This window comes from Ammospiza caudacuta, chromosome 20 (genome assembly GCF_027887145.1).
Source record: "Ammospiza caudacuta isolate bAmmCau1 chromosome 20, bAmmCau1.pri, whole genome shotgun sequence".
NCBI classification, from domain to species: Eukaryota; Metazoa; Chordata; class Aves; order Passeriformes; family Passerellidae; genus Ammospiza; species Ammospiza caudacuta.
Genome location: NC_080612.1, coordinates 10,181,809 through 10,201,097, shown reverse-complemented (window position 1 = coordinate 10,201,097; position 19,289 = coordinate 10,181,809). Strand labels below are relative to the sequence as shown.

Here is a 19,289-nt window from a genome sequence, read left to right as displayed (position 1 = left end):
TAGCCCCACAGCCAAAATTGAAATTTGCTTCCTTTTTCTGCCCTCTCTGGTTCCTGATGGCCCAAAGAGCAGATTTGGGAGGTTTGGAAGGGATGGATGGACACCCTAACCAGGATTTCTGCAGGGACCTTTCCCCTCTCAATCCATGCACACCTCTGGATCTGAGGATGTCAAGAATTTCAAATACAATCCACCAACACCTAAAGAAATAATGACACAACTCCAGCAGGTTTTGTCTCCCTGAGAGACACAGAAAGTGCAAACAAAACTGAATTGCATGGCAGGACATGCAAGAGCTGCATTTTGTGCCCATAAATGCCCAATTCCTGGAAAACTCACCGAGGCACAGGCCAGGATCCCAAAGAACCCAACCTTCTGCACCAGGTTCTGCACGGCCACTCTCGCCCGGGAAGCAAAGTCCTGCAACAGTAAAATCAAATTATTCATGAGGAAACCTCACCTGAACAGAGCCCAGAACGTGTGTGACATCCAGGATTTCCCACCTGGGAATTGGAGGAATTTTAAAGCAGAAAGGTCAGGGTGAAACCCTGAATTTGGAGGGACAGTGGTGGTGGAATGGGAGCTCCCCATGCACTGAGCTTGGTTTTCACACCCTGAGAGTGGCACTGAGCTCCCTCTTGTTCTGGAAACAGATTTTCCATTATTTATTTCCCCATATCTTTGGAATGCCAGGGCTGTTTGTACCTATTCCTTAAACAAGCAGAAGGAATGAATTCCTCCAATGCCTTTCTGAGGACAGAAAGAGCAAAATAATCCCAATAATCCCATTACAGCCTCAGATCTGCTCTCCCAAACCCAGGATCTCAACCAAAATTGCCAATTCCAGGCACTGCCTACAACAGACCTGGAAAATTCATTAAAATCCAGCCTAAATTACTTTAAATTACTGAGCCTAAATTGCTTTAAAAGCAGGGGAGGTGCAGCCCCTGTGACTGGAGCTGCCTCCTTTTATTTTGTGATCAGTTCTTACTCCTGAGGCTCAAAATTTGCCAAACACCCAGGAAACCCCTAAAAAACCCAAAAATAAAGATTCTCACGAGCAGTTTCTTTGCATGTGAGAAGGGAATTTACAGGAGATAAAATTCTGTCCAGAAAAATAAAAGCAAGGTCAGTGCTCCCTGCTCAGGCTTGGCCACAGCAGTTGCAGAAAGCTGGGAATCCTTGGGAATAGCAAACATTAAAAAATAATTACCCATTCCTTTTAAAAAACCTACAAATAAGCAATAAAATTCTGATTTTTTTCCAGGAGCAATGCAATAAATTACCCAAGGAAATGACTGTAATCAATAATTAATGATATTCTAAATTCCACCCTCTACTATTGAATTGTAGAATTTAGAATATCATTAATTATTGATTAAAGCAACTGCAGGGTAATCCAGAAAAATTACATTTATGCAATTTTAACTTGGTTACAGTTCTGTGGAGACCTTAAATACTACACACCTAAGTAGAGAGAAAACTACAATTATTTTACAATGTTCTTGCCTATTATTTAAATTTTGAGCTGTAGAATTGAGAAAGTTTTCTGTGGCAGATTAAAAAATAATAAATCTGTGATGAGACCATTTGCTTCTTTTTACACCCCTTTTTCAAGTAGTAACTTTTCTTCATTACTGTGCTTTCAAAAAGTTAAATTCCCTATTTAAAAATTAAAAAAACCAACCAAACAAACAAAAAACCCCCAATTATTACTCAATGCAGAATAATTCTGTTTATTGTATTTAATGCCTGGAAAAAGAATTCAAATTAAAACTGCAAGAAATGAGATTTTCTAAATCTTTCAGTGGGACATTTTTAACCACAGGTGAATATAAAACCCCTCTAGAATATCCTATAAAGGTGAATTTCCACACTTTTGAGCAGGAGTTACACCTTGGGCTCATGATTACAAAATGGAAAAGATCAAAATTCACTTTTAAAATGAAAAATTTCCCTGATTTTTGTAGGATCCACCCCAGAACATGAGGATTAAACCTGTGACACCAACCCCTTGAGCTCATTCTGACAGGAAACAATCTGGAAAGTAAAACGAATTTTTTATTTTATTTTTAATTAAAAGAGGGAATTTTGACAGGAATTGTTGTAAACAACAAAACACAACAATTTCCTGAGGACCCAGCCCAAAACTCTTGCGACATCCAGGGCAGTTCCTGCTGCAGCCCCAAATTCCCTCGGGGTTATTTCCAGGAAAACAGAGCCCAAAAAGGGGATCCCAGCTCCAGGGGCACCCTCAGGGCTTGGGATGCAGGGAATAAAAACCCTCTTATTTCTATTTTATAAAAATACCCTTTTATTTTATTTATTTATAAGATTTCCCCCAAGGAAAACAACAGGCAAACACATAGTGAAAAGTTTTTAGGATTCCTTACAAATTCATTTAAACACCCAAAGGTGCTAAAACAGATTTTGTCCTTAGAAAGGGTGTCCTGGAATTGTTCTCTTTATAAGAACAATTTCTATTTTATAAGAATACTCTTTTATTTTATTTTTTATAAGATTTCCCCCAGGAAAACAACACAAACACACACTGAAAAATCTTAAGTTTTTTACAAATTCATTTAACACCAAAAGGTGCTAAAACAGATTTTGTCCTTGGGAAAGGTGTCCTGGAATTGTTCTCTTTATAAGCACAATTTATACTTTATAAAAATACTCTTTTATTTTATTTATTTCTAGGATTTCCCCCAAGGAAAAAAACCCAAACACATAGTGAAAAGTTTTTAGGATTCTTTACAAATTCATTTAAACACCAAAAGGTGCTAAAACAGATTTTGTCCTTAGAAAGGGTGTCCTGGAATTGCTCTTTTTAGAATAACAATTTCTATTTTATAAAAATACTCTTTTATTTTATTTATTTCTAGGATTTCCCCAAGGAAAACAACACAAACACACACTGAAAAATCTTTAGGATTCCTTACAAATTCATTTAAACACCCAAAGGTGCTAAAACAGATTTTGTCCTTAGAAAGGGTGTCCTGGAATTGTTCTCTTTATAAGCACAATTTATACTTTATAAAAATACTCTTTTATTTTATTTATTTATAAGATTTCCCCCAAGGAAAACAACAACTCTTCAATTCCTCAGGCAAACATACACTGAAAAATCTTTAGGGTTTTTTACAAATTCATTTAAACACCCAAAGGTGCTAAAACAGATTTTGTCCTTGGGAAAGGTGTCCTGGAATTGTTCTTTTTAGAAGAACAATTTCTATTTTATAAAAATACCCCTTTTTTAAATTTATTTCTAGGATTTTCTCCAAGGAAAACAACAGGCAAAGACACAGTGAAAATATTTAGTTTTTTTTTACAAATTAATTTAATAACAAAAGGTGCTAAAGCAGATTTGTCCTTAGAAAGGGTATCCTGGAATCTTTCTCTTTATAAGAACAATTTCTATTTTATAAAAAAACCTTTTATTTTATTTATTTCTAGGATTTTCCCCAAGGAAAACAACACAAACACACAGTGAAAAATCTTTAGGGTTTTTTACAAATTCATTTAACACCCAAAGGTGCTAAAGCAGATTTTGTCTTTGGGAAATTGGAATTTTTCCCTGGAATTGTTCCCTCCTCAGGGATTTCTGGAGGAGCTCACTGGGGCCATTTTCAGCTCCTTTTTTCTCCCCCCTTTCCCAAAGCTCATGGGCTTGGAGCAATAATTTCACTTTTATAAGCCAATAAATATTTTTTTCTCGCAGTTCCATAAATCTGATGGCAAAGTATCTCGAAAATAAAACACTCCAAGACAATTATTGAAATGGCTCCATGATTTATTTGCATGGAAGTTGTTTCTATTCTGATTTTAATTTATTCCCCCATTATCTTTTACTGTGTTGCTAATGCACTGTTGTATTCATTTTCACAAGCTGGAATTGGAAATAAACTCTCTATAAACTAATGGTTGCAGAACAGCTGCTTTAATAAAATATATTATTATAATTAGAGAAAAACTGACTGTATGAACTTAGGGGAAAGCACAAATTTTAACCAAATTTCTTAAAAAGAACCAGCTTACCCCACCCACATTCCTCAACTACAAAATTCAAGGCTGCCTTGAAATTAATATTTTCCCTCCAGCTAAAAACATATAAAACATTAAAAAGCTAATAATGAAGGTCTTTAAAAAAAGTTTAACAAGTTTGTCTCAAAAACAAACCCCAAACCAAAACCAATGTTGGAGCAAATTTTCTCACCTTGTTAATTCATAATTTATTTTTTAAAGTTATTACTCAGCTTGTTTCTTTGCTAAGTTTTGGTTTTACATTGTCCAGCACAATCTACTTCATGGAAAGCAAATTTTAAATTCTAAAAATTTCACTAAAGAACTTGCCATTGGTCTTCCTTTTGCCAAATTTTCTGAATAAACCAAAAGATAATTAAAGATTTTTTGTACCTATTTTTAATGATCTAATGTAATCAAGGCTGTGAGTAATTTGCAGGGTAATAAACCAACAAAACGATGAATTCCAGCCCCAACATTTACTCTGTGAAAACAAGTCCAGAACTATTTCTCTTTGGTTCCTTCCTTAAAGTTTGTTTGACAAATCTTTGTGACATCTGCAACAATAAAAAAGCTTCAAAGTTTCATTTCCCTGAGAATCCAATCCCCAGTTTTACAACTTTTACCTCTTTCACAACAGAATTTTTTTTTTCTTTTCTTTTCTGAAGCCTGCATGGGGAACAATCTTTTCTCTATTTTTTTTAGCATTTGAAATAAAATAAGTTTAATCAATTATCGCTTTAAAAAATGACATATATATATATGAAGAGAGATAAAAGTTCAGCTACTTACAGGCAAACCATTTTCCCCCCAAATTAAAGTTTCTAGACTGGAGTGGCCTCCCAGCTAATTGTGATTCATTCTTTAGAACATTTCAGGATGCTTGAGCTCACTGTGTCCCTTTCAGAGATGATTTATTTTTTGGGGGTTTGGAAATAGATTTCCTGTGAGTGCCACAGAGCAGGCAGAGGAAGGTGAAGTGATTAAAGATGACTTCATTGGGTTAATCATCACATCCCAAAAGCAGGGAAAGGTCAGGGATGATTCCCCAGGCCCAGCTGGCACAACTGCCCTGGGTCTGCTCAGCCTCAGCCAAAGGGAATTTTTCATCATTTCATTCACCCCATTGCCTCCACAGGATAAAAATCCCCCCAAAATTTCCAAACCTAAAGGGATGGTAAGGAAAATTTCCATGTTCTGCCTCAGTGCTCCTCCCTGTGTAAATATGGAACTTTTATCCCTGGAAAATCCTTCCTGAGAGAGAGAATGGACAACCTTGTCTGTGTTACAAAGTGCTGCCCCATCCCTCTTTTATTTGGTTTCCATTTATAATTTAATCTCTCTCTTCTTTCTCATCTCACTGAAGTTGGTGAGCTCCTCAGCAAGCACCTCACTAGATTTAACTAACAAGCTTGAGGAAAAAATTGTTTTAATAAATAAAATTGTTGTAATAAATCAAATTGTTTTAATAAATAAAACCTCACCAGATTTAGCTAACAAGCTCAAGGAAAAATAATTTTAATAAATATTTTTTTCCTCTTTTCCCTCTCTAACAGAACAGTCACCATTAATTGTTCCCACTGAAATTGTGGAGCCTCTTTTTTCTTACTCTGATTGATCCACAGGAGGTATCCAAGGAGCTCTGAATAATCAGAATCCCCCCAGAAATAACCTGTGCCACCTCCCCAGCCCTGTTCTCTGAAGCCTGCACAGATTATGCAATGTGAGAGTTCATTTTCAACCAGCTGCAATCAGATTTCAGGAGCACTGAGAAACCAGGGGCTCCCATCACATCCCAGCTCAATCTCTGAAAAACCCATCCAGTTCCACATCCCAGGGATGTGAGGCCTGGAAAAACTTCTTTTCTTTCCTGCTGTAAATACCTCAAGCACTTTACAATAAATTGATAAAACTGGCAGATTTAACAAAGATGGAGACTGAATTTAACACAATTCCATCCCAAGCTCGTGGTGCACATTCCCTGCTCAGGTCTCATCCATGCCATGGACATTCCTCACCTGGTGGGTGCTGGCCTGGAGGAGTTAAAAGATTTTTCTAGAAGGCCTAGATACACAGGATTTGTGACTCTGATAGAAAACAGGAGAATTATAGAAAAAAAATTAAAAGTCATATAGAGAGATCTGGATGTGTTACACCTCAGTGGCTCTCCAGGAGAACTCTGGAGCAGCTGCAGAGATGGAAATTCCTCCTCCTGCAGATTCCTCCCTTTTGTGTGGACAATCCCTCAAGATTTGACATTATTTCCATTATTTTGAGCATTATTTCTATTATTTTGAGCATTATCTCTATTATTCTTATAATAAAAAAGTTTAATTATCCAGATAATCATCTGAAGTAAAGAAGTAAAGAACATTTTCCCCTCCCCAAAGACTGAAGGCTGGGTATGAAGTTACCACTTAGATCACCAAAATTAGAGAGTCTTTAACATTTAAAGAGCTGCCTACAAAGACAGTGCCCCTCTTGATGGAAAAATCCCAGTTATGTTAAAAATGAGCTGCACAGTATTTTGTTTCTTCTGGCTTTCTGTTCCAACACAATGGAATCAAACACAACTGATGGGAGAATGACCATTTGTGGTCAGGGAATGGATTCCAGGATTTCAGACTGGGAGGAATTATTAACTCCTTGGAATAAAGCATTGACTGCAGGGGAGCCACAGAGGTACCCAGGGCTGGGAGGTCACTCACTGCTCAACCCCCCCAAAAATATCAAAAATATGGATAAATTACAAACAGGAATATTGTGATAGCAGCTCAAGGTTCTTTGTTCCAGCTTTCTCCAAAATGTTTCCAGGTAAATGCAAAGGGGCAATAAAAAGAGGAAGTTTCCATTTGATGCCTGGAGAGCAGGGGGTGTGAGGGGAAAGGTTTAAACTTCCTCATCACCCAAAAATCTGGGAGAGAAAGGTCCTGTCTGGGAAATCAGAGCCCCAAAAGAGGGAGCTGGGAAAAATAATTTTCAAGGATTTCTGAAAGCAGTGGTGGGATGGTGGCAGAACTAAGCAAGGACCGAGTCTGATGAAAGAAAGGGATTTACAGCAGGCACAGGGCAGATATTCCAGATTCTCAGTAAGTTTCACTTCATGAGAAGTCTGGGTTTTCTGAGGCATTCAATTGTGGAAAAGGAGTTGGGAAATCATGGAAAAGTTGCAAGAGGAAAGGACGTAGATGTTGAACATGATAACAGTTTAACAAGTACAAGATGAAGGGAACCAAGCAGCAATGAAACAGCCAAAGAACTGTGGAAAGGAGAGAGCAGCACCCACAAAGCCTCATTAAACAGATTGTGCTGGAGATCTGAGGGCCTGAAACTGGTAAGAGCTCAATATTCAGAATATTTGTATGTAAGCATGAACATACAGTAGATATTAGAGAAAAATCCCAGGTCAACAAGAAATTCTGTTTACAGGTGGATTCTTCCATTGTGAGGATGAGAAAGCAGGGCAGATTGTGAGGGGTTTATTTCCACATCTGTTTCTCTTCAGATTCTTCAGGTTGGCTGCATGTTAGGGTTGAGGGGTGATGCTGCAATCCAGAGATAATCAGGAGGATGCTCATCATCTTTGGGACTTGGGAAACTCAGACAGGAGGAACTACAATTAGTTCTTGGGTCAGAAAACCCTAAGTTTTTCTATAGAAAATACAATTAAACCCACTGTCCTCTTATCAGATGTTAAAAGTGCTGTTAGATGTTAGAAAAGACAGACAAGAGAAGCCACAGAGCACAAAAGAAGCTGCATTTTTTGCAAGCCCTGTGGGAGCAGAGACAACAGAGCGAAGTGTCCATTCCAACAGAGGCTTGGCTTTCCTGGGCATTTCATTTTAGGAGTAAAAGTGTGAAAATTCCAAATTATGAGTCCATTTTATGGCAAATAAGATCTCCACATTACCAGGAGCAGGAATGAAGTCAAGCAGCTCTGGATCAGTCCATTAGTTCCACCTGGAACTTCCAGGTATTTTCTTCATTTCATTAATCATCTGAACCATGGTAGGAACTTTTTATTTCCCTCCCCCTTCTTGAGGGAAGAACCAGCAAAAATGTTTTTTACAACAAACTCCATCTCAGGAGCTTCCATTTCAAGATTTCAGCCTGTTGCAATGCACAGCCAGGTTCAGAAGGGAAATACCAAAAGGAACACAGATTATAGGGCTCTGTCAGCTCTGTAACTCAAATTTAAACCCAGCTTTTTCCACAGCCAGAACTGAAACCCTCAAACTTCTACATAAAAAGTCCTTTTTGCTTCACACGCTGTAAGAATAAAGAAATTTTGTAAAGAATGAGACACAATTAAAGGAAACAGCCTAAAGGAAGAGGAAGGAGCATGTCCTTTCAGCCTTATCAGATCTGTCCTGCAGAGCTGCAGCCCCTTTAACCACATCCCCTGCCACCTCTGCTCCTCAGAGCAGCAATGTGTCCACTCTGACACCCTGCACACCAACTCCAGATAAACTGCTTTATTTCCTTGCTGAACAGCCACTTTCTGTTCCCATGTGGCAGGGCAGATCCTGCAGCCCATTTTCAGGGTGCCATGGCAATGTCAGCAGCATTGCAGGAGCTTGCCCAGGGAGCTTTTGCTGCCTCCAGCCCTGGAGGGCTCCAGCACCAGCCCAGACAATGCCCCGAGGAACCTGAGCTGGACTAGGAAAGGAAAAAAATAAAAAAAGCTGGATTAGAAACTACCTCAGGTCCTTCTCGAGGTGAATTTTTCTTTGATTCCATGACAAGATACTACAGCCACAGGCAGGGGATGAGTGGAGTAAAGAACATCCCAGCACTGCCAAATCCCCCTGCACTGCTCATTTATCTCAAAGCTACCACTGCCATCAGTTATTGTGGCCAGTTCCAGAATACTGTTAATTTTTAAAAATCCATTCTAAAGAATCGAGTCTCATTTTGAGGTGGTTTAAAACCCAGACATTGTAAGGAAGGGATTTTTGATCACCAGCTATGAAAATTGACACTTTCAATCTCTGACAAACCTGAGAACTCAAAGCCATCAGCACTGAAAAAAATATTGTTTCTTCACAGAGGACTCAGACATAAGTTAAGGATTAAAATAGAATGGAAGTGAGGAACTTGTGACACAGCTGACAAAGCCTTCAGCACACACAAGCCTTCCCTCTGAGCCCAGATGTGCAACCTCTCCCCTGATGTCCCTGGGAGGGACAGAGGTTCCCAGACAGCTCACACAAGTGGGCTGCATACCAGACTCTTGTACAACACAGATATTTAAACAGTGTCTGGAGCAGGGGGGAAAAAACAGCCATTTCTTGATTATGATACCAGAATGAATTTCTATCAGTTATTGAAGGTTGGCCTTAAAAAAATATTTAAACCGTATTTCTGACCCAGCTTTTGATCATTTATTGGTCTTTCCCAGAATACTGAGGAGTGAAATATCAAGTACTGAGGGACAAATTTTCCCCTTAGAAATTTGTGTTGAGCATTCCCAACACACACAGAACAGGGAAGGAAAATCCAATGACAGAATTCAACCACCTGCTTCTCCACAGCTCCTGTGCAAATGCAGCTTCCTGCATTTCCAGTACACCTGGTGACATTATTTCTAATTTCTGTTATAAAGTGAGAAATTTGTTACTGAGAAAATCCTCCTGACCAGTGAAAGTGTATCAAAGTAACCCAGGATTCCTCACTGCCTGGGTGATTTCTGATTTATGTACTTCAACACTGAACATTTAAATAATTTTTTAGGGAACAGACCCTTCAAAATAGAACTCAAAAGTCCTCTCCAGTCAGCATTAGTAATTAGTGCTGTTTTTTCCTTATCTGTGAGCAGGTGTGCAAATGAATAGAACAATGTGGGCACGTTCTCCTGCCAGTGCCCAAAGAAATCCAACCAGGAGGTGCTTTACACATTCCTTACTCACAGCTCTCATTGTCTTCCCCCTGCCTGCTTTAACTCTTTGCTATCTCTTCTCTCAGGAAGTGCTCCAGTTCCCTTATTTAAAGCTGCCATTGACTCATTCCAAAACTTTTTTTAAACGAGGTAATTTTGGAGAACAGCTCAGAACTGAGTTGTTACTCAGTGCACCCACTGCCTGTTCTATTGTCTGTGAAAACACAGTGTCACTTTGTCACCTCACTCCCCAGCACTGTGGGGACTTCAGTCTAAAATGCAGCTGAAGGTTCGATCAGTTGTGAATTTCTATTTAATTAAAGACCATTAAAAAAAAGGGAAGAAACCTCCCCTGGAGCTGTTAACAAATACTGGCATCAAACCTGAGGAATGCAGGGTGTGAGGAGCAGCCTCCTGGTGACCACCCACAGCAGTTAATAAATAACAATTAATAAAGAGAGGAAGCTGATGAGGAAAGGGAAGACTGAGCAAGAGAAAGGATGAGTGGAATTCGATGTTCATTTCAACAGGTGATTTCTGGGAAAGCAAAAAAAGAAATAAAAAAGAAGTCAAGGTTTCCCAGTTATTGTACGTGACCCTTCCACTTCCATTTTTTATGATAAATGCTTTATAAAAACCTGCTTGTGGTCTGCTTGAACTTCTTTTTTCTTGTACCAAGTACCCTCAAACGCTGTTGATTAAACAAGCCAGCAGCCTTTTCAAGCAGGGAACTTATCAGATAGCAGTTGTTAATTTAATCACGGCACGGATCCGCTCTGAATTTGGCCATCTAAAACGCTGCTAATTAAGCGAGATTTCTCTCATTAGCCGCGCTCAATCATTCCCGGGCAGTGAAGTCAGTGTCGTGTCAGAACACAGCGCTGCCTTGTCCCGGGTGTGGCACGGGCTTTGTTGTGCCCCAGCACCGGGAGCCCCGCGGAGATGCGGAGAAGCGGGGCAGGGTTTGAGGCGAGGCCGGGACCGTGCGGGAGCCTGTCCCCACCGCGTTAACCCCTTGCTGCCCTCGGGAAGGGCTCTGTCCCCACCGCGTTAACCCCTTGCTGCCCTCGGGAAGGGCTCTGTCCCCACCGCCTTAACCCCTTGCTGCCCTCGCCGAGGGCTCGGTGGAGCTCCAGGGCAGGCGGCTGCAGCTCGGTTGAATTCAAACCCTCTCGAGTCCACGTTGACAAATTCTTCGGCAAGCCCTGTGGTTACAGGGAAGCTGGTTTCACTCTGAGTCACTCCTGTTCAAACAGTTTACTGGAAATGGAGGGGAGGGGGAATTTTCAGAGAAGTCATGTGATGGCCAGACAAACCACAACCAGTAAAGGTTCAGTGGAGGCAAAAACAGGTCCCAGCAACGACTGACAGCCAGTGTGCAGATGGCACTCAGTCATTTCCAAACCAGCCCTGCTGCACCTCGGCGTTTCTGAGCATTTAACCCTTCTCCAAGGCTCTGTTCTTCCCCAGCTTGGAGAGTAAACAAACAGCACTGGCTGATAGTAACATAGGCAACTAGAAAATATTTTTACATGGAAATTTGGCTGCGGGGCGAGGCTGCACAGAAGCGAACCCCCGATGTGTAAATCATTACTTCTTAAAGAAATGCCACTTAATGAAGCCAAACACTCAGAGCCATTAAGGATTAGATATTCAGAGATATCAGTACTTTCCCCTTTAGCAAGGAGCACCGGGATACAGCAATGCCCACGCACTGTCACCGGGTGCCCTGAGGGAAGCTGGCACCAAAAGTTGCTTTTTCACTCCTCAGCTTGAAGTGTTCCAGCATGACAGAGAACCGAGAAAAATTACCAAGCAGCAACTATTAAACTGGTAAAAGAGTCCCTGCTCGTGTGTGTGTGACAGAAAACTGCACCAAGAGTCTGTGACTGTCATTCCCAAAGTGCTGCCCCAGCACTGAGCATTCACTCTGCTTTGGATACACTCCCTGTGGCCAAAAGGGAGCTCTGATAAAACCTCCCTTCACTCTGGAATCCCACTGGAACAGAGCTGACAGCAGCTCAGATGCTGTTTGAAACGCTGCTGGGTTCTAAACCCTGCCCTGAGTATGAACAAATCCCAGCTGGGCGTGCTGGGCTCTGCCTTGTGGCAGCTCTGGGGACAAAGAAAAGGCAGAAAAGGCAGAAAAGCCACCCCCTTGTGCAGGGCACGGCCACGAGGCAGCTGTGACACTCCCTGCAGGAACTGGGGCTCGCTGGGGAGCACACAAAGGGACAGCGAGGAAGGAGAAGTGAGTGTTCCTTTAAAAGAAGGGGCTTTTTCTCAAGGGTGCTAATGGGAAGTACAGCACAGACACATCGGCTGCAGGTTAATGAGCTCTCTCAAAAGCCAGCACAAGAAGACAGGTCACTCAGATCTGACATTCAGGACAGAAAATCCATCAATAGACTCTTTAGAGTAAATGGCATTTCACTCTGTGCTGCTCTGAATGGAGCACTAAACCTTTACGCTGTTTAATCCTCTTAGGTCCCTTTCTTGGCTGGTTTTTTGTGGCCAGCCAGGAGCACATTCCCCCTCCCAGACCCTTCAGGCTGGATGCTGCAGCCACGATCTATTCTCACCAGAGAAGATGCTCATCTGTTTCTCCAAATGACCATTGTTGTTGAGAAACAGCAGCAGTAAGCTCTCTGAGCAGCTCACACGCAGCAAAAACGTCAAACAGCTGGCTCTGCCTCATGGGCAAAGAGCAGCTCAGCTATTCTGCAAAATCCACCACCCATCCCCAAACCTTCCCAAAATGATGCCTGCAATGAGACCTTTTTACTGAAAAAATGCTCCTGTCACTTGGCATCAAGCATTTGCAGCATCCCCAAGGCACAGGACACTTGTCACAGCCTCCGTGTGGGGCTTCAGACTCTCGGAGTGGGAGAAAGCTGATGGAGGTAACAACAATTGTTAATGAGCAATTTAAAAATAGGCATCAGCACTGCTCATGAATGCAAATTACAGGGCAAAGAGTGATAAGCTGTGCTGGAGATTGGGATTTGCAGAGGTCATAGGAAAGGCAGGCCTGTCTCCCACAGACATCCAGAGAAAACATGATTGAAGCCAAAAGCAAAAAGGAAGTCACATTAGCAAATGGAAAAAACTGAACTGTCAGTTTTATGAGCACAATACAATTTAATCGGATTGTCAAAGCCTCATGTTAAAAGAGTTTATAGAAACCAAACCACAAGTGGAGTTTGAAAGATTTTTTTTTTCCTGGCCATCCATCCACAAAACAACACGCTTCAACCCAAACTCAATTGCCAAGAAAATAAAATCAAAAGTACTGGTAAATAACAGCATCATTTTCCTTCATTAATTCCACAAGGCTACTTGTTTACTCCAGGCAGTCAATACAGCTATAGTTTGGCCTGGCCTGACAAAATGCTCTCTAGCAAAAAATTTTCTTCCCAAGAATCTCACTGTGCGTTCTGGAAACCATCTCTGGCTGCTCCCACAACTGTACACACATATAATTTGCTGGGAGAGTTTCAGTAAACACAGAAACTGAAGTCATGTATTGAACTGGTTTCCTTGTTGTTTTTTTTACCACAACTTGATTTTCCTACAGTTAAGGGATTACTTTGCAAAGCAAAGATTGATGGGAGACAAAAGAACAAAGGAGATTCTTTTTTCCCCCTGCTGCATCTTTAAAAAAAATAGAAGAATTTACTATTTATAATAGCAGAAAAACCCTTTGGAACCTTCTAGTAGGGGGAGGCTTTTGGGAAACACAGGGTTTACTGTTAGAATTACTAGATTGCACTCAGTATTTCCAGACAAACCACTTTCATGGAAAAGCTTCATCCATTATTTTTTGAAGGAGGGAAAAGAAAAGTGTATATTTATCTCCAGAAACTACCCTGGCAGAGGAGTTTAAAGACATCAGTGCATGGTAAATAGCATCTGCTGGTTTTTAACAGCAGTCTCATGACCCGTTTCAACTTAGTGGCAGACAAAACAGGATAAGAAGGAAAAATAAAGAGGGAAAAATTCAGTGGCAAACAGCATGAGGAAAAAATGTTTGATTTGGTCTAAAACACTATCAGGAACTCGTGACCAGGATACAAACTCCTGATCTGAAGGAAAAAATATCCACAGCAGTACCTGACTGATGTGCTGCATCAACTGCAAACTGTGCTCTATTCAACCCCTGGAGAAAATAAATGACAAGAGCAACAAAAAGGGACTTGGAGCAGTTTTGCTGCATTTCCACATCAGGAAAAATGTTTCCTCAGGCTGATGAATGGGTCACACACTGGTCCCTGAGGGTGTCAGTGGCAAGGCAGGCAAATGTCATCTGAAAGGGATGAGCTGAGGCTGATTTCAATGCAGCCAGAACAACCAGGATTATGGAACAGCAGCTCCTGTACCCCTGTTTTCCCAGCCCAGTGTCTCCCTACCTTTATTGTGCTGTTCTTGGACTCTAAATAATTGCCAATGCTTGGCTGCACTATTTTATCTGCTCCAACAAGCTGCACTCTTGTCCTGCCATCAGCACAGGTATCACCCAGTGCAGGATCTTTCTCCATCCCTGGGAAGTCTGTTGTGAACTCACACCAGCTGATTGTTTGGCCCCCCTCTCATTTAACTGGAGTGGTTATTTACCCCCTGTAAGATGCTCTGTGTCATTAACTCTGCTGTTTCACACTCTGTCCTTACTTGTGCAGTCTCTGCGTGTTCCAGCATCTCCTCGAACTCCTGGTACTCCTCATCATCAGGCTCAGCACCCGACAGCCGGGCTGCCCTCGCCATGAAATAGGGGGGCAGCTCTCCAATGGCTGTACCAGCACCCTGGGAAAAGAAACAATCCTGATTTATTTTCCTGTTTATTCCCAAACACAAAACATGTGACATGCACAAGTCCCGTGGCCATTCTCCGAGCCGACAAGAGCAGCTGTTTGGAGCAGTTTGCTTTCACCCACCAGGTCAGAATTCCCATCATTTCCAACAGAATGCTGCTCCTTTGAATCCCTATTTCCCTTTATTTCCCTGTGCAGAGGAAAGCCTGGGGGTTGCAGGGTCGAGCAGACAGGATCTGTGCATCCCTGGGGCCCCGTGGAGCAGCATGTGGAGCTCCTCCCTGGAGCAGTTTGCTTTCACCCACCAGGTCAGAATTCCCATCATTTCCAACAGAATGCTGCTCCTTTGAATCCCTATTTCCCTTTATTTCCCTGTGCAGAGGAAAGCCTGGGGGTTGCAGGGTCGAGCAGACAGGACCTGTGCATCCCATGGAGCGGCGCGTGGCCGGAGCCGTGGGAGGCTGGAGCTGGTGGCTCTGCTGTCCCCCACATCCTGAGTCAGCACTGCTGTGTCTCACCCCACCACATGATGCCAGACACATTCCCCAGCATGTGACAACCCTTGATCCCCAAGGGCCTCCAGAATAATCCAGGAGCTCCTCCCCGGTGCTGTCCTGGAGTTTGCTTGGTCAGTCATGAGACTCTGGGCGAGTGTTTGTTAGAAAACAGACTCAGGTTTTACTACAGCAAGGAAAAAAAAGGTTAAGCAAAGCCTGAGCTGGAGTTTTCCCTCTCCTTCAGCTGGGATAGCTGGAGCCAACCCCAGATGAAAGGACGGCTGCGTTCTCACCGCAGGAAAATCGTATTTGTTTTCTCAGGACATCAAATGACTCATTTCAGTCTTGTGGGTAAAGGCAGCTTTAGCTTAAGCAAGGGAAAAAAGAGAGACATACTAAGATTGAACATATGGATAAACAGAGGCTAATGGAACAGGAACTTGGAATTAACTCAGCATGGTTTAAATTTAGGGCAGGTAAGAGACAATAGCTGGGCACTGCACGGGAATGTGCTCCCTGCAGATGGCTTTTCTCTCCCAGGGTCAGCAGTGAGTAACAAATGCTTTTCTCCTCCTTTGAAGCAACGTGAAAGCTTTTCAATTTCCTTTGTTCCTGCTCTATGCACAGCTGCAAGCAAGAATTCCAGCTGCTGTGGATATTCCAAATCAACAGGTTGTGGTTTTAAATACCACCGCAGTTAAATTCTCAGTTTAAGCACCCGAAGTGCACACAGGCCTCGAATGTTTATGCCCTTGTTTTCCACAGAATAAAAAGTTTAAATGACTGCAACAAGCTGAACTTCATTAATCTGCATATTTCTGGCACAAGGGGAAGATAAGCCTGAAAACAGTAGCAACAACACTTCAGAAAAATTAACTTGAGGTTATGTTCTCAGGGTGATGCAAGAAGAAAAAGTCACATTGCTCCTCCAGGCTCTGCCAATTTGCTTTGGCTTCGTTCTGTGAACTGAGGAAGAGGTTTGCATGTGTGTACTGGACATGAACTTGCTTTAAATTGCATAAGTCACATGCTCATTATTACAAAGCATTTCAGAAGTGCAACAAAAATCATATGATTTCATGTCTGCTGGAGATAGGTTCCTTAAGTGCATAAAAGCAAAAAAAAAAAAGAAGAAAAACCAGCAAAAGCAGCAATTAAGGGCTCCAAACCAGTAACTATTTAACTTTTTGTCACATTAGATATTTTCCCCATTTAACTCTGAATGCCAGTTTTACATGGAGATCCCTTGGACTCACAACAAACTGGAAAGGCAAATGCTAATCAAAATTCTTTTACATTCAGAAAAGGAAACTGGGAAATGACTCCACTAGAAAGAGTCCTTTAAACAGATTTGATCCTACTCAGGACACAGGCAGCCTGTTCTGCTAATCCCAAGCAATTAAACATTTTTATTCTTTCCCCTTATTTCTTGTAAACAACCAAAAAGGCTGCAAGACATTAAAAATATAGGGCACTATTGAATTGCTGGTCCCTGTGGGATGGGAGGCTGTGAAAACTGGCATTCACCTAAGGATTGTTCTGAGCCCTTCTGCAGGCCAGGGCTGCTGCAGCCAACTTTTACAGGGATTGCAAAAAGCATCATTTTCATCCCACCTAATAACTCAGGGAGATTTAATCCATGTTACACTCATTATCAGCAGGAATGGCCAGCCCTGCCATGCTGGGGACTGGGAATGATTTTAATCTCTGCCTGAAGTCGGCTGCTGATGGTTTGGTGACCCTTGTGCAGAGAAATGCTCACATTTCACCCCACAGGACACTCAGCCTGCAAAGTCACCCTGGGTGAGCTGCAAAAATCAGCTTTTCCACCTTCTGCAAGTCACCTTTCTCTTTGCTAAGTGGACATTTAGTTTAAGAGTGACAGAGTCTAAAATAACTCCCTTCCACAGCTTCCATAAGGAGTGAGCTGGAATTAGGACAAAAGAAACACTCTGGAAGCAGAGCAGCAGCAATTGCCAACTTGATTTGGCTTACAGGAAATTAGCAAGCAATGTTTATGTACTCAGGAACATTCCAAGAAAGCATAACATTACACGAGACACCAGGGGAGGACAGAGGATGCTCCCCAGGGAACAGCCAGAGGAGACAGAGTTCAGAGCAAAGGTAGCTGACAGGGAATTTGGAAAAAAGGGGGGGAAAGGGTGAAAAAGTGGGATACAAATGTTCCTGTTCCCTTGGCCTCTCCCTGATCTAATCCAAGGAGCTCAGAGCACCAAGGCACTGCCTGTTCTCCCCCATGGCTGCTCTGGAGGACACGAGATTCCAGCTCTGCTCTCCCAGTTCTGAACTTCGTTCTCCTCATAGCTCAGTTTTTACATGCTGCAGATGAAGCAAGAGATGTTTACCCTCAGCTGCATTTTTATTTTGCAACCCTAGAAACGTAGCTGTAAATGCCATTTTTATTGCTTGTCTCTATTAAACAGATTTCAGCAGAGGGGGGTGAGGAAGAAAACAAAAAGAAATCTTAGATATATTTACAGTCTTGTAAGTATTTGTGTGATCAGCTACTTACTGAGCATTCAGGCAATTCTGGACTTTCATTAAGAGTCAAATTTAAGCTGTACTCTGCTTTTTGACAGGGCTGTGAGTTCACTTTCTCTGTTACTATTTTAATTTTAGTCTCTAAACTCACACATTGACTGGAATTTTTGTAACTAACACAACAGCTGCTATTTAAGAAATTGTAGTGACCAATTGCCTTATATATTAAAAAATACCAGGGCAGGCATCAGATCCTGTTTTTAGAATTTCCTTTCCCTGCATTTGAGTTGGACAACCAAGAATTTAGTAATTAAATCACCAGCTAGGACAGGAAGTCAGCAGCAAAATAAAGTTAATTTGGCATGTAGTTCACAGCAGATGCATCTGTGTAAACTGCAATTCAAAATGAAAAAAAAAAGCCTGGTCAACCGAAATTCTCAAAAAATTCAACTTGTACAAGAAGCTGTAAAGGAAAAAAAGAGGAAAACTGAAAGGAAGTTCCAATGACAGAGTTTCCTAAGAGCCTGATTCACTTAGGAAAAGCTGCTCAGCTTTTAAGTGAAAAGTGGAAGCAGGCAGAGAAACAGAAATAAAAGGTGTAAAAATGTGGAAAAGAACACTTTAATATTAAATCAAATTTAATTAAAATTTATATATTTTATTAAAATATGTTAAAATATGGAAAAGAACACTTTTTAATAATTAAATGCAATTTACTGCTGCAGCCCAGAACAAGCTGTGTGAGATGAGGTCCTGAGTCCTGCAGATGAGAACTGCAGCTTCACTCATGTTACAGCCCCAAAATTATTGCAATTATTTCTTGCTTAGCCCTGAGAGCTGCCAGATCATCTGGGGTGCAGAAACCCCTACTAAAATTTACTTTTTACATCAACAGCCTTCAAATTCTCTGCTGGTGTTTAGGAAACTGCAGCTGATAGAAACATCCCAGGAATATTCTGTTAAAAAGATCAGGGTTAAAAAGTTCACTTCTCACATTACCTTGGGCATCATTATTTTGCTAATTAAGGAATTTTTGTCAATTGCTGGCCACAGAATTAAACACACAAATGGAATTGCAGGTTTTTAAAGCAGCCTTACCCACATGCAGGCCTCCAGCCTGACTTTTGAGATGATTGCCCACAGGGAGATGGAGCCCTCAGCTGTCTCCTCGTCGGGGCAGATGATTTGATCCGGGTAAGGAGGCTCAGGGAAATTCACAGAGTTACATTCATAGGCAGCAAGAGTGACTGAGGCTATGTGTGGACCCTGAAAAATAAAATTAAAAAAAAAAAAAATTCAATTGTATTTTATGTGAGTTAGAATAAAAATTAAAATTAGCAACCCCCTTCCCCAACATTTGTCCCTAGGCTAAAACTTAGTGCTTCTCTCTTTTAATAATGTTATTTATGAAAAATTCTTGTTTGTTGGAGTTTTTTTTAAGGCCACCTGAATCACAATGTTGAGCTATCAATGTACTTTTAAATAAATTAAATATTTCTTTTGACCCACTGAAATGTGAGGAAGCCTTTCAGCTTTTCCCCTGCCACTTAGAAGGCTGTCAAAGAGAAATAAAAATCCTTA

At 41.4% G+C, this 19,289-nt stretch overlaps 1 protein-coding gene across 1 annotated transcript in view; it reads right to left on the bottom strand.

Moving 5' to 3' along the window:
* The window catches only part of VMP1 (vacuole membrane protein 1), a 62,111-nt gene that overhangs the window by 17,990 nt on the left and 24,832 nt on the right, over positions 1–19,289 (bottom strand). Inside the window, exons 6-8 of the mRNA XM_058817609.1 lie at positions 18,807–18,974; positions 14,570–14,701; positions 340–420 (exon numbers count right to left, since the gene is read on the bottom strand). Of these exons, the coding sequence (XP_058673592.1) occupies positions 340–420; positions 14,570–14,701; positions 18,807–18,974 (381 nt within the window). The remainder of the gene's footprint in view (positions 1–339; positions 421–14,569; positions 14,702–18,806; positions 18,975–19,289) is intronic.